General features: G+C 39.4%; 1 protein-coding gene across 1 annotated transcript in view; it reads left to right on the top strand.

The window, feature by feature from the left end:
* Positions 1-14500, top strand: part of tmeff2a (transmembrane protein with EGF-like and two follistatin-like domains 2a) — a 109413-nt gene that overhangs the window by 51355 nt on the left and 43558 nt on the right. The window contains exon 4 of the mRNA XM_040147756.1: positions 2637-2663. Coding sequence (XP_040003690.1) covers positions 2637-2663 — 27 coding nt within the window. The remainder of the gene's footprint in view (positions 1-2636; positions 2664-14500) is intronic.

The following is a 14500-nucleotide window of genomic DNA, read 5'->3' as shown; positions in this document are numbered from 1 at the left end:
ATAAAAGTATATAGTATACATCACAATCACCATCACAACAAATGCAATACAAAACAATAGAAGAATAGACAGTCAAACATGAGAATAGTGATAAATCTAAATTCATTTGCAGAGACATGCTGCAAAGAAGTCTTATTTTGTTGATGTATGTTGTAGGCGTGTTTTTTTTTCTAACAACCTCTTTATTTGTTTATTGATTTTTTTGAAATAGTATGGCAGACAGTTGCATTGAGATGTGGCTCAATACATAGTTGTTTATTTTCATAGCACTTTGAATTGATGCAACATAATGTGACCTCTCAACACGTGTTTGATAGTTGTGGGTACGTCCAGAAAATAACATCTTTGAAAACAGATATAATTGTTGTTTAACAGCTATTATACTAATAACAAATTTAATCAAAGGGAGTTGAAGCCTTTAACAAGAATAGGGAGCAGAAATTGAGTTGAGACAGTACCATGGCTTGTATAACCTGCAAGGTAACCATGTCTCCTTCAAATTATATTTATTTACAACTAATTGACTGCAGCAAGTTGCCGTTAATTTATGTATTTAGCAAGATGCAAATACATGGATACTGATCATATCAGTAAAATGTTCACAGACAGTGTATTTGATTTCCAACAGGAAATCCAGTCTTGCATTACAATGTCTACTTGTAGTGACGCCAGCAATATTAAACTTTTTTAAGGTTCTGTTTAGACTCTCACAGCACTTGGTTAAGGTCGGGGGAAGAGTCTGGTCTGGTATAATACAGAAAAAGTTCACAGTGACTTTCGACACAGCGTGTTTATTTACATTGAACCAAAACCACCATGTTTTCCTGACCTTAACCGAAGCGCTTTAGTCGCCTAAACCTGAGGAGGGAATGTGGATCAGCTGTGGCTTGACTGTGGCTTTACTAACTGTACAGTAAGCCAACCCTCTTGTTTCAGTTAGTGGATCAGTTCAAGATCTTTATGATTAACTCTTAACTCCCTCACCCCCTCGCTATCCAATAACTTAACCCAAAAACAGATGAAACTGTAATTCTGCTTTCAGCATCTGATACTAGTGCCAACACTTAGACACCACCTTCCCCAGCACCATCTGCATCAAGACTCCATCTAGAATCAGACTGATGGTAGTCAGAGGGGTTTTAATGCTGACTCAGCCCGTAATGGAGTTTTGGCCTTTAGAAAATCATTATGTATTTTAGTGACAGTGCTTTAGATCTATAAATTACAGATTAATTGATCAATTTAAAGACACTATGTAGATTCTTTATGTAGAAAAAAGTGACAGCTGAAAATTGGCACAGTTTGCATGTTTATCAGTGTCTTCAGACCCTCCGTAGGTTGAGGCCGAAAGGAGTTGCACACAGTTTATTTCTTGATTTTACCACGTCCACTCCTACCCCTTCTACAAATAGTGAGATGAATCATTATACAGTAATTAAGATGTAAGACAAGTTGTCATGGTTGTTAAGATAGGCAAAATTACAATAATAATAATAACATTGGGTGGAAAGTTAACCTAATAAGAAAAAAGTACATGGATACCAGTTGATTTAAAACGCAAGTGGTAGTTCATTAAGACACTTTTATTCCACCCACAAATAACTTATTTAACAAAAGTTAGCCACAACTACAATATTGAATTAATAAGTGAAAATTGTGAAAAAAAATATCAGTCAAAAAGGAGAAGAATAATTCAAAATTTAATCAAACTTTCATTCTGCAGTCAGTTCCACCGCACTAATTATATTCAGAGTTTGACTAGTTGCTGTGAGAGTTACTTTCCTCTGGTGCAGCTGACCGCCTGCTGACTGAGCTCAAAGAATCGTCACACTGCTGAGATGTTTTTGTCCCAGAAGAAATGTATTTTATTGAACCAAAGCTTATGTCATCAAAGTACCAGTATCAGGACAGCTTGCTGGTCAGACTCCATTTATTCTAGAGCTATGATGGGCCCCAATGCTCCAGACAGTGTGTGTACCTCTTCTTATAAAGCCTTCTCACTTGGGTATTCATATGGTGCTGAGCTACGGTATTATCCCCCCACAGTCCTCTGAGACCCTGCATGATCTCTGGCCCTGTGCATTTCAGCAGATCGCTCTATGCTGCGGTTCAAGTTACACAGAGGCTGCTCTTCAATGTGCTCGTCAGTATCCCTTTCACAGCCATATTGTTAAACAATTCAGTAGGCTCAGTGTGTTTGAGGGAGCTTTACACACATTACACACATTCGGCGGGAAAGCCATGGCGAAGAAGTCGCTGAGACACACTGAGAACATTCCCCCAGCCCAAGTAGCAAAAGGTCCGCAGTTGGAGGTGTTGGGGAAGAGCATGATGTTCAGAGCCTCAGGGCATCTTCTTTTTCGCTATCATCCTCCTTTCTGTTTTCTTGCATTTTTTTCTTCTTCTAAATCTTGACTCTCTGCCTCCGTTCCTGCGTTATCTTTAGGGGAAATCTCATCTCGCTCAAACACACCCTCGGGCACCCAATGTGTCTCACTCTTCACACGCATTCGCTCACGAGCAGATATTCAAATAGGCCTAGACACACACTTACATATGCAGACACACGCTTATTCAGCTAATGTCTGTGGCGGTGTGAGCCTCTGGTTAATAACTGTGTTTGCTTTCCCCTGCAGATGCCGGCTCAGGATCAGGAGACGACGGTAAGATTACTCACCACAACCACCACCTCCTCCTCCTCCTCCTCTTCCTCCTCATGCGCCTGTTTTTCATGTGTTCCTCTGTTCTCATTGCCTTCATCCTCTGAAACTATGTTTTGCTGTAGCATTGCAGGGCCATACAATAAGCGGACATGTGAGCTTTCTGGAAAAGTCCAGAGAACTTCAATACACTTAGAGAAAACTCAATTTGTGGCCCTAAAACAAAAGAACAAACTGAACAAACAAACAAGTTTGACTTGAATTGAGTTGACTGCAATTTTAGAATAATTCCTCTCACAACTTTGCTGTTTTGGTTCACAATCATCAGTCTTATGCTGTATATTTTTGTCCACAGCAGACAGGTGTTTCAATTATTTTGTCCACCCTATTTATAGAGGGTAGGCTCAATAAATGCATCTCTGTGTAATGCAACACAGTTCAACAGCACCACAAACTACCGCCTCCAAAATGATCAAACAGTTGAATCAACACCTCTCTGAAACCATTTCAACACAAACTAAACATTATCACCTTCATGAAGGGAGAATTTATTGCAGGACTGTTGTATTAGACTGCATCATCAACTCCCAGCTGAGTGTATGTCAGTGTTGTTTGCGGCTGGATTCCACTGTGCCAAAGTGGCCATTTCTTTTACCTGTATACATACGAGAAACTGACAACATCAGTGTTTATTGGTTTTTTTTTTCAGCTTTTTATAATAATAATCATTTTTCATTATGATAACAAACAACCAACAGACGAGCAACCTCTCGCCTAACACTAACAGCATTCGAAACATTAAGATGCCCTAGTTATGTAAATTAAATTTAAAACTGCCAAACTTTTTCCAGTAACGTTATTAGCTATGTAATATCCATTTGCAATAGTCACTTCTACCTTTGCATGGCAATTGCACGGGGGGTTTACAAAGAAGGAAAAACCAATCAGGTGATCTTGGTTACATCATAAAGGAGAGTTTTGAAAATAGTCTTTGCTCACAGCAGCTGCGGTGAATGCAGATAATGCAACTTTGAGAGAAAATTATAGTAATAAAATAAGCGTTTGTGATGGATTTTCTAACCAAGCCAATTTCAGCGCTCTGCAAGTTTATTTTCATACCATCATGGAATTTACGGCCTGAGAGGCAGGAAATTATTTGAAAAACTGTTTTTTTGTACAGTGAAATAGTTTATAGTTCTTGTGCTTTTTCACCGAAACATGCAACATTATTGGCAAAATTCCTCTGCATCCCTAATCTCAAACTGATTAATCCGTCTAAGGTTGTTTTGTTGTACAACTTGGGGTCCCAAAAATACAAATCCACATATGCGTCACATGCACCCTGCCTCTGTAATTGTCCTACTGAAAAGACTAGAGATCCCATCTTGAGATGGGATCACAGCAGCGGCGACGCCTGTCAACATGTTGACGTTCCGACCCATGAATACTCAGTAGTCACTACTACATTGTTACATGAGTACTCAGCAGTCATTACTACATTATAACATGAGTACTCAGTAGACATTACTACATTATTACATGAGTACTCAGCAGTCATGGGTCGGACCACACTCCTCTTGAACTCAGCCTTCATTTTGATCTCAGCTACATACCTGTAAAGTTTCCTGACTGTATCTAGCACAAATGTGAAGCTACCGTGGAGGCAAAAATCTGTCCACAGCATTCAATAGTGTGGACAACATTTTCCATTAATAAACGCTGAAGCTGAAAGAAGATGAGAGTTTGGAGGGGGTGATAAGTGTGAGAGAGTTTATTGTTCTAAGATGGAAAAGAGCTTGGGGCTATGAGTGACTTTTATGACTAACTTTTATGAGTAACTAATCATACAAAACCTCCAGCTGTTTTATAATGTGTCATTCAACTAAGACTCTAGTTTGTTGACTAATTGAAGAACAAGACTCAACTCTAACATCAGCCTAGACAGTACATAGTTCGTAGTCAAGCTCATCTGTCACATGTTTGTATGCGTGCATATATTTACACTTGTCCTACTTGTCTCTATCTGTCCTCCTGTGTGTTTACCCATGCAGTTCCTTTATTAACTCTCATGCAAAGAGCTTCACCAAGCATATATGAGAGAGAGATTGGAAAAAGAGATTAGCCCCCCCAAAATAAAAGGCGGCAGGCAGATGGATGAACGAGCGGAAATGAAACTGGTGCTAGGTCAACCAGAGAGAGGGAGAGGGAGAGATAGGGAAGGAGGGAGAGACAGAGAGAGAGAGAGAGGGAGAGAGAGAGAAGAAAATGTTGGACAAAGAAATGGCCTGAGGAAAGTCGCAAAATAGATAACAGAACTGAGGAAACAGAAGGCAAGTGATACAGAGATGGAGGGAGAGAAGGAGGGCAGACAGCGGCAAGAAAAAGGAGTAGGGAGGAACAAAACAAAACATACATTTTCATGTATGTCCTCTGAATGCAATATTTGGAACATTTGCTGTGCTTTATGTTAAACTGAATTATCTGCAGAGGGTCCTTGTGATGCAGCAGGCTAAGAGGCATACCCTAAACTTGAATTGTATGTTCACACAAGGACTATAAAAACACAGGTGCAATAGCATCATGCTTTGTTTCTTTTCTTTTTATTGCATCAAGTAATGCCACATACTGTATGTTGGGTTGTGTAGTGGACAGGGATCATACTTCCCAGGACTGTCTTTGAGCATTTTATTGGAAAGCATCTGAATAAATTCACTGCAGTTGTAGAGAAACAAAGCATTGACCAAGTCTCTCTTACAGAAATGCTCTCCATGCCTTCACAGGGTGAGATCCGGAATAAAAAACAGTAATGAAGTGACGTAATATATACCAACAAAACTGAGAGATGAATAAAATTCACATTAAACAAATGAATAACCAAAATGCATTCTTTCTGAGTATTATTACAACAAAAATAGCCTTGAGGGAACTCGCAGAAACATTGATTTTCAAGCCATAGTTTAGCAACCGTAACTATGCATGTCTGACCTGTCACACTTTGGATTTCACAGCATGGGGCTATAGTAAGATCAATAGTGCATTTTTTTGTTGTTGTTGTTTTTGTAAGGACTGGACAAAACGGCTTGTCCGTCTGCACTAACATAAGGTGTGGATGTCAACTTGTTCAGCTGACTACCTTATTGCCTACAGTTTTAACCTAACCCAGTGCTATTTTCAAAGGCAAAGGAACATTTCATGCTACATTAGTTTTTGGGATTGCACTTCACATAAAAAGTAAGCTGCTATATAAATTTAGACTAACCTTAGCCTGAGTTAGAGTTACATTGGTTAATTCTCATCCTAAAAGCCTTTTTCTCTTGTAATGTGTGAAAGTGAAACATAATGTTTGAAAATATGATCAATAGTCTGACCTGCTCGTCCAAGTATGTAAACTAGGCAGACAAATGGAGTTATGCATGGCCAGATTAACATCCTAGGGGGACCCCTCATAGTTGATATTCTGGTTAAGTGGTGCAAACTTCTAAGAAATTTGCGATTACTCAAATTACGTAGACAGAAAAACAGAAGAGTAAATCTGGGGCTTTAGTGGTCCCTTGGGATCTGGAGCCCCTGGGCAATTGCTTACTTTGCCCAGTGGGTAATCCAGCCTTGGGTTTTTCTTACAATGCAGTTTCTCTTTATCCACTTGAGTGCCTGGAGTTTGATTTTTTTTTTTTTTTAATGCTACACACCACCCATTTATGAGGGCATATTTTCCCTTTTTTAAATTACTGTAGTTTCTTTATTTCAATGTGTTCTACATGGATTATCAACCATTGAGGATGCTGACATTTTGCCAGGAAAGTGCATATCATATATGTTGTCTTTTAGCGCATATTATACATCCTTTTTACAGGGTTCTGCTTGTAAAACAAACCAAATGAAAACATTTAAAAAGTCAGCAGAGTTTTCAACAAACTCATGAAGCTTACATTAGCTCAATTGATAGCTAGCTAAAGCTGTTGACAGGATGACAGGGCTTAGTGAACGGTCATTGTAAAGAAACAAAGAATCCACAGGGACTCTCTTGCATAAATGCACAAAATGCTAATTCTAAAAAACATAAAAATATAATTAACTTTACAGTTGTTTAAAGTAAATTAACGTTACATCGATAGCAAAAAAAAAAGTCGGCAAAGAAAAACGCGTGCCTGCCTAGTGAAAAGTCCAGAATGAAAATAGCAGTTTGTAAAATTTTAAAAAGTGCTTAATTTCTTATTATACCACAGAACATTCTGTTACGTTATAAAGTGTACAAATTCTACATTCAAATACTTTTACACTTTAGCAAAACTTTAGGAATCATAAGGAAACTAGGAAATGCAACTCCAGAAATGTTTCCTGTGTCCATCAAAATAAAAGTCTCTGCGTAATCCACATAGGATTTTACATGGATTTGCCCTGTTCATAATATAGCGTAACAACACACACTACTATAATTGCTAATGGCACAGCAGAACCATCAGAAATGGATAGTGATGCATCAGGCAGGGGAAGGGTGAAGAGTTCAGTGTCATCATGTACAAAATAGGCCGTCATCCTCTAAAAACAAGTGAGAAAGGCTTTCTCTGAACGTCCCCGTGAATGAATGGTCACATTCTGAGACCTTTCTGTGGTTCAAAGTAGAAGCTTGAGAACTGCCCTTAATCTCAAACTGTCAGATAAATCTGATGAATCCATCATTCAGGAGGAAAAGAGACAATTAAGAAAAAATTACTCAGGGGCAGAGGGTATTTGTTTAGTATAGGAGTGACAGGGGAGAGGAGAGGGCAAGGACAAGAGAAGGAGAAACACAAACACACCCTATAAAGATAGAATCATAGCAGAGGTCAATAGATGGAGAGATACAGTAAAAGAGACAGAAGGGAAGGCGGAGGGGACCAGGCAGAGGTGGAGGAACAGAGCTGCTGGTGTTTTATGAGCAGGGGAGAAGGTTAAAGAAGGTGGTTGTAAAAAGCGGGTTGGACACCTATTGAGAAAACCAGCAATGGAGAGCCATCCCGGTAAAAATCAAATGTATTTTAATGGCCAATGATAAATCTACACACATAAAACTTGGGTCAGCCAGGCAGTTGCCAGTTCCACTGGCGGCATAGTCTGTGTTTGTGTGTGTGTGTGTGTGTGTGTGTGTGTGTGTGTGTGTGTGTGTGTGTGTGTGTGTGTGTGTGTGTGTGTGTGTGTGTGTGTGTGTGTGTGGTGTGTGTGTTGTGCGCCCAGAGTGCAGACTAGCTGCGATGCATGAATGTGTGCATTCATGCTTGTGAGAGTGTGTTCTCTTGTGTATTTGTGTTTTTTTTTATCTGATAAGTGAGAACACAAGTCAACTGTGCAGGGAGATGCCCTTACGACATGAGTCTGGTCACATGGCCCCTTTAGACAGAATCAGACATTTGTCCAAATCAAATTGTACAGTGGAGAAATTGAATTGCACTCACATGAAAATGGAAGGACAAAGGACAACCAAAGCCTCTGATTTATATGGGTTTCAACAATTCCTGTCCAAGTGTATTTTAAAAGAAGACTACATAGTATTTAGCCATGCTAGCAGCTCTATGAAGCTATAATGCTCATTTTTAGAAAACCAAATTGTAAGAGTTGAGATCCAAAATTTGTGAGACTTTATGATATTTTATGTAAAAAAAAAAAAATGACCTGGATGCTAGCAGCATCCATGAAGCCATGCTGCTGGCATGGTTTCATGGATGGCAAAGTCGGCCCTTCCACCACTTTGGTTAAGACTGAAACATCTCTATAACTATTGGGAGGATTGTCATGAAAATCGGTACAGGCAGTAGTAGATAGTCGTAAAATACGTGTCAGAACCATGGACAGCTTCAGGAGGGGAGGGAGAAAGAAAGGCTATCTAATACCAGTGGTAATGTCTTTGCAGAACGGTAGCCAATGCTGCAGCCAGTCAGTGATTTATCTGGCATCAAATCCACACACAGTTACACATAGGCACACAAAACAAAGCAGGATAGCTTGATTCTCTTTTAGGGGAGCTAAGCCCTCCATGCTCCCCCTTCATTTGAACACTGCTTTAGGCTCTAAGTCTTGTTTCTAATCATTTAGGCCTGAAGTATTTCTAATATGTATGGTACTGGTTGCCATTCCTGCGCAATTTAAACATTGCCAGTCTTTTAACAATGTTTACCACTGTTACCATCTTAGTTTAGTGTTCTGGCATGCTATCGTTTCCTAGTTAGCACACATTTTGAATGTATTTGTGCAAAAGGTTGACCCTGATGTTGTTAGAGGAAACGTTAAGGGATCGCCGAAGTTCAACAAGACAAAGAATGTGTTTACCAGATTGCCTGGCCTTTCAAGAGCTATTGAGACTCTTTTACTCCAAACCAAAAATGTCAACCACAAATCAGCTAGAAGAAAAGTCAGAGGGATCACCAAAGTCATTAGGAAATATCATCAGGGACTATGAATATCTACAACATTTTGTGCCAGTCTATCTTGTACATGTTGAGATATTTCACTTGATAAGTACAGAGTTTGACCTGCTGGTGACACTAGAGGAAAAGTCAGGGGATCACCAAAGTAATCAGGGTTCATCCTCTGGGGGACGACAAATGTCTGTACAAAATTTAATGGCAGTGCATTCATTTCAGTCTGCACCAAAGTGGACTGACAGACTGACTGTCTGACATTGTCATGCACAGAGCCATGCACCAAGTGTGGCCAAAAAACAGTTGATCACTAAATACCTCTCAACCATCTTTATATCGAGAATACAGGCTGTTAAAATCTTACTTTGCCAACCAGTAACTTTAATTATTCGTTATCTTTTGAATATACCCAAATGTACTTTAGGTCTGTTCTTTCTCTTTGGCTTTTTCATTTCAATATTAAATATCTACTTTTTGAAGATTCTTCTAGTAGGCCTAAATTAGTCCCAAAAAGAACCAGCTAGAACACTGCTTAAGAGCCAAAGTCAACGATTTAAACTCTGTCATGCTCTGCAGGCTACCAGCATTAAAGTGACCTAATTTCACTGCAGTTTCAAAGGGTAACTCTTATCTAAATTAAGTGCTTTGTCAAGGTCACAACAGTGTCCCTTAACTTATCAGAGTCATTTTTCTGTTTGAATGGTAAAAACGAGTCCATTATGAGTCCTTAGCGGCAGGGAAAGAGCATCGGGGCTCTCTGCAGTCTAATTACCAGTATTTATGGGGCATTCTTCTAAGTGTCTCTCTCAGTCTTTTAAACTACCTGATTTCTTTTCTGTCTCTCCAATTATTTGCTGAGCTTTGTTTAGTCTGAGACTTTTTAAACACTTCAGTACTATCAAGGATGTTAAATTCATCCTGCCTGATGATGATACACAGGATCTCTAGATAGATTACAATATTAGATTTGTATTTGTATATTCATGTGCACATGCACCATGCCCCGTCTCCACTCTTTATTTTGCATTTACTTTTCTGAGTGTTGACTAATGAAAAGATAAACACTGCGCTTGGCTTAATTGAAACACAATAGTCTGATTGGGGTAATTAATCTAATGATCAGACCCACAACACTATGGATTTTGCAAGCACTTCATTAATTTGAATTAAGGGCGAGGCTCAACCATGGTGCAATTATGAATTAAATTTCAATTGATCTCACTTGGCGAGTATGCAGCAATGCGCAAAAATTATTATATGAGGTAGTACTGCACAATTAATTATTTTATTGACTCTTCAAATATTGTGGAGCAACATATTCAATATCAAAATTTATGGAAAGACTCACAACAGTATACTGAGTATTAGGCCTAATATTAACTAACATTAAGAATAATGAAGAGAATTCTCTCCTGTGCTGATATTGTCTCTTTCTCAGTCTTGGATATGTAGAAAGTAGATGTTGACGCACATGACCAAGAGATGTACCTCATCTGTCTGGTCTGACTTTGGGAACTACTGGAGGTCAGAATAGAATAGAATAGAATAGAATGGTGCGTTGCTGACGTAAAATAGCTGGCTGACCTGTGCTTCCCTTGGTGATTGTTCCGCCCATCCATTCCTGCTTCAGCAGCCTCCACAATGACAAACTGCTGCCCCAGTCACACTGCTATTGCTATGGTAACCAAGTTAGAGGTTTAGGGAAGTGAGTAATCTAATCTTCCCACTTTGTGGCATAACGATAAGGCTGGCCACCGCCAGCCCACCAGTGTGTGTGTGTGTGTGTGTGTGTGTGTGTGTGTTTATGTTTGTGTGTGTGCCTGTGTGTCCGTGCATGTGTGTTTGTGCATGTCCTATTTGGTCATTCTATGCTGCATCTCTTACTCACACATACACACACACACACACATACACACACACACAGAAAAACACACACACACTCACACATAAACAAAGACACGCACAGAACCTATCTAGCCAATATGTTCCACCCTAATAGGCAGGTGAAAGCTGAAGGGCAGATAGGCTTCCAGCCTTGTTGAAAAGTCTGGACCTTACTAAAGTTGACATTCTGGACCAATATCCTCAATATTAAAGGAAAACTCTACTGTAGGAATTTGAATTGCACGATGTTCCTGAAATAAAAAAGACTTTGTCACGTACAGAAATCTTCCTAAGCATTATGATCACTCCAATTACTGAACAACTTTTGACTTATATGCCTGAGGATCAACTGTCATTGGAATAAATGAAGCGCCATCTCCATTTCTATATTTAGCACATACATTCTAGTATCATCAGAACATACACCGATCAGCCACAACAGGTAATAATAAAACTAATAATTATAATAATAGGGTGAATATTCATACTAATAAAATCATAATAAGTGAAGCAGTGGGTGTTGAGCAGGATCAAGGGGGCAGTAAGTGGTTTGCAGCCACAGATCCAGACTCAGCAGCAGCAGGGGCAGAAAGCGACAGGAGGAGAGTGGAGAGAGACGAGAAAGCACAAAATTACGGGAGGGAGAAGAAGTCAAGTTAGTAACGAGCACTGATGCGATTAGAATGCTTACAGATGGAGAGGAAGAGGATGACAGAGGAGCCCGGTGCATCATGGGAAGTCTAGGCCTATAGCAGCATAACTAGGGGGTGGTTCAAGCAAAGCCTGAGCCAGCCCTGACTGTAAGCATTATCAAAAAAGGAAGGTTTTAAGCCTACTCTTGAATGTGGAAAGGGTGTCTGCCTCCCAGACCCAAACTGGAAGAAGGGTCCACAATAGAGGAGCCTGATAACTGAGGAAAGAAAAAAGAAAAAAAGAAAAAATTATGTATATGTGTGTATATATATATATATATATATATATATATATATATATATATATATATATAGAAAATTTATACCAGTAACTAGTTTTGATGTTGTGGCTGATCAGTGTACATTAGACACATTCAGTGATCATGGTATTTTATTTCTAATTCTTGAAGACACCAGTTGTCACACACACTCTTCTGTTGGCAACAAAATCGGGGTTAAAAGTCTTCAGACCGCCTATCACTCTGGAAATTTTGTTCATAGCACAATACCACATTGCATGATTTAAGTCGACTGCCACATTGCAGTACCAATGCAGGAAGTGGTGTGTTACTTATGTAGCAAAGAAGACAATAAGGGTGTGGAGGCTAATGCAGTAGATGGGTGTGTACGCTACTCGTCTCTGCAGGAGACCAGAGTTTGTGTCCCATTGTATGAATGTCCTTTTTTTAACCATAACGATCATTTTTCCCTAACCCTAACCAAGCGTTTTAGTTGACTAACCTTAACCATACCTAAACCATAGTTGATCTGCCAAAACCACAATCCTTCCATAACCTTGAACAAAAGCATATATTGTAGAAATTAGTTTTTTCTAAAACATTTGCATTGTTAAATAACGTTTCCATTGAGTGTAATTTGGGGTTTTGCCAAATTCCCTGATATCAATATCTAAGCTCAGTCTAGTGGGATGGGTTGGCATTAGACTGGGTTTCTGCAAGTTGGTCCACTTTTGCTCTCTGTAACCTAACACTGTGTTTGTGCATGGCAATTAGTGTGCAACATGGCTGACATTTGTATCTGTATCATTGCTTGGAACATATAATGTATTTCATAATTTGATAGAAGAGGTTAAAAGAGGTCAGATAAAACATATTGTACCCCAACCTAAATATTAAAAATAAGTCAAATACAGCTAAAGCAGAACAATATTTTCTAAACCTTTATGACCTTTATTGACAACGGTACTTTATAAATATTTATATATAGGCCATACACAGACCATCTCCCATACCTCAACAAAAAAAAAAAGATGAACACAGTAAATTGTGACTGCTGAACATGTAAGGGTTTCCAGGACTACAAACATTACAAATGAGAGAAGCTTCATACATTAAGTAAATAAAAAATTAGCAAGACTGAAATGACAAAATGGTGAATATTGTAAAATTATTTAACCGAGTTTTGTGAGTTTTGTGTAAAAAGATTTTTAAGCCTAAAACAAGTCATTTAACTACTGATATTTTAAACCCAGGAGCTTTGTGAATTATACACATAACCTGGGTTCAGGCATGTCCCAGTGAGGCTATGCTATAAATAATGTTTTCATTGGTACATAAGTCTCGTGGGATAAACCTCTGCCAAGCAGCTGGATTACATTTCCCTGAATTTAAATTCAGATTCACACGAGGATGGCGAAATAAAGATTGAAGGTTTTGGACAACATGTTGCATGCACACAGCCCTATTTCTCACAGAGTGCAGAACATGGAAAGGAAGGGCATAGGAGGTTTATTGTAATGTGCATCAAGATAGTTCCTACGTTAAAACAGATCTATCTTACTGTCTCACAGAGCATACGTTAAGACAGAGAAAAAAGGCTTGGCCGATAAGCCTTTATTTTGGCAAAGGGATAACGCCGTAATCTATACCGAGAGGGATAGGATCTGCAAATGAGATAGAAGCAAAGTCGTTAGATCCCTTCATCCACTCCCCCCCCCCACTTTTCCATCTCTCACCTCTGCTGCTTTTGCTTTTCCTTCATCTCTCCACGGGAACATATCCAATCATGCCACTGAAATTATTATTAAAAATTCCATTGCCTGTGTGTGTGTGTGTGTGTGTGTGTGTGTGTGTGTGTGTGTGTGTGTGTGTGTGTGTGTGTGTGTGTGTGTGTGTGTGTGTGTGGCTGTGCGAGATGAGATGAGTTGAGGCGGGGCGGCAGGGAGGTACATACAGTATTTGGTGTGAGAAGAGAACGTAAGTGGTGAGTGGCAGCCGCCATATGTCAGAGCTATCAATGGAGGTGGGTGAAAAGTGGGACAGAGGCTGATGAGAATAGCAGGGTCACCTTTGGGCCAGCCCTCACTCTCACTGGCATCAGGGATTTTATTGTCATATATTTTTTGTCATTCTGAAAATAATGGAAGGGAGGAAGGGAGGGATGGATAGATATTAGGATAGAGAGATGGGGGGATTGAACTTTTTTCTGTAATGGCAGGGTTTGACTGGGATTAAGAGAGGGGGATCAGATGGGCACTTTAGGAAAGATTTTGAGCAGTGTGTGTGTGTGTGTGTGTGTGTGTGTGTGTGTGTGTGTGTGTGTGTGTGTGTGTGTGTGTGTGTGTGTGTGAGGTGTTTTCCAGGAAGGATTTTAAACGTATAGTGTTGTGAACTGTCCCTTCCAGTATGAGTGTAAACTAGCAGTCAGCAGTTGTGAGCCTTCATATCTGACTTGGGAAAAATAGATTGTAAAAGTCTACGTGTAGCAGCAGGTTGTCATAATGTCAAAATATACAGTGGAAAATAAAAGAAATGACAGATTGTATCCTCAGCTTCCTGGAAAACATGACATACTATATATCAGCTCAGTGATATTCAGCCATATTGTGCCGTGACCCTCTGCTGTATAC

This window comes from Xiphias gladius, chromosome 16 (genome assembly GCF_016859285.1).
Source record: "Xiphias gladius isolate SHS-SW01 ecotype Sanya breed wild chromosome 16, ASM1685928v1, whole genome shotgun sequence".
NCBI lineage: Eukaryota > Metazoa > Chordata > Actinopteri > Istiophoriformes > Xiphiidae > Xiphias > Xiphias gladius.
This window is presented reverse-complemented; position numbering and strand designations above follow the sequence as displayed.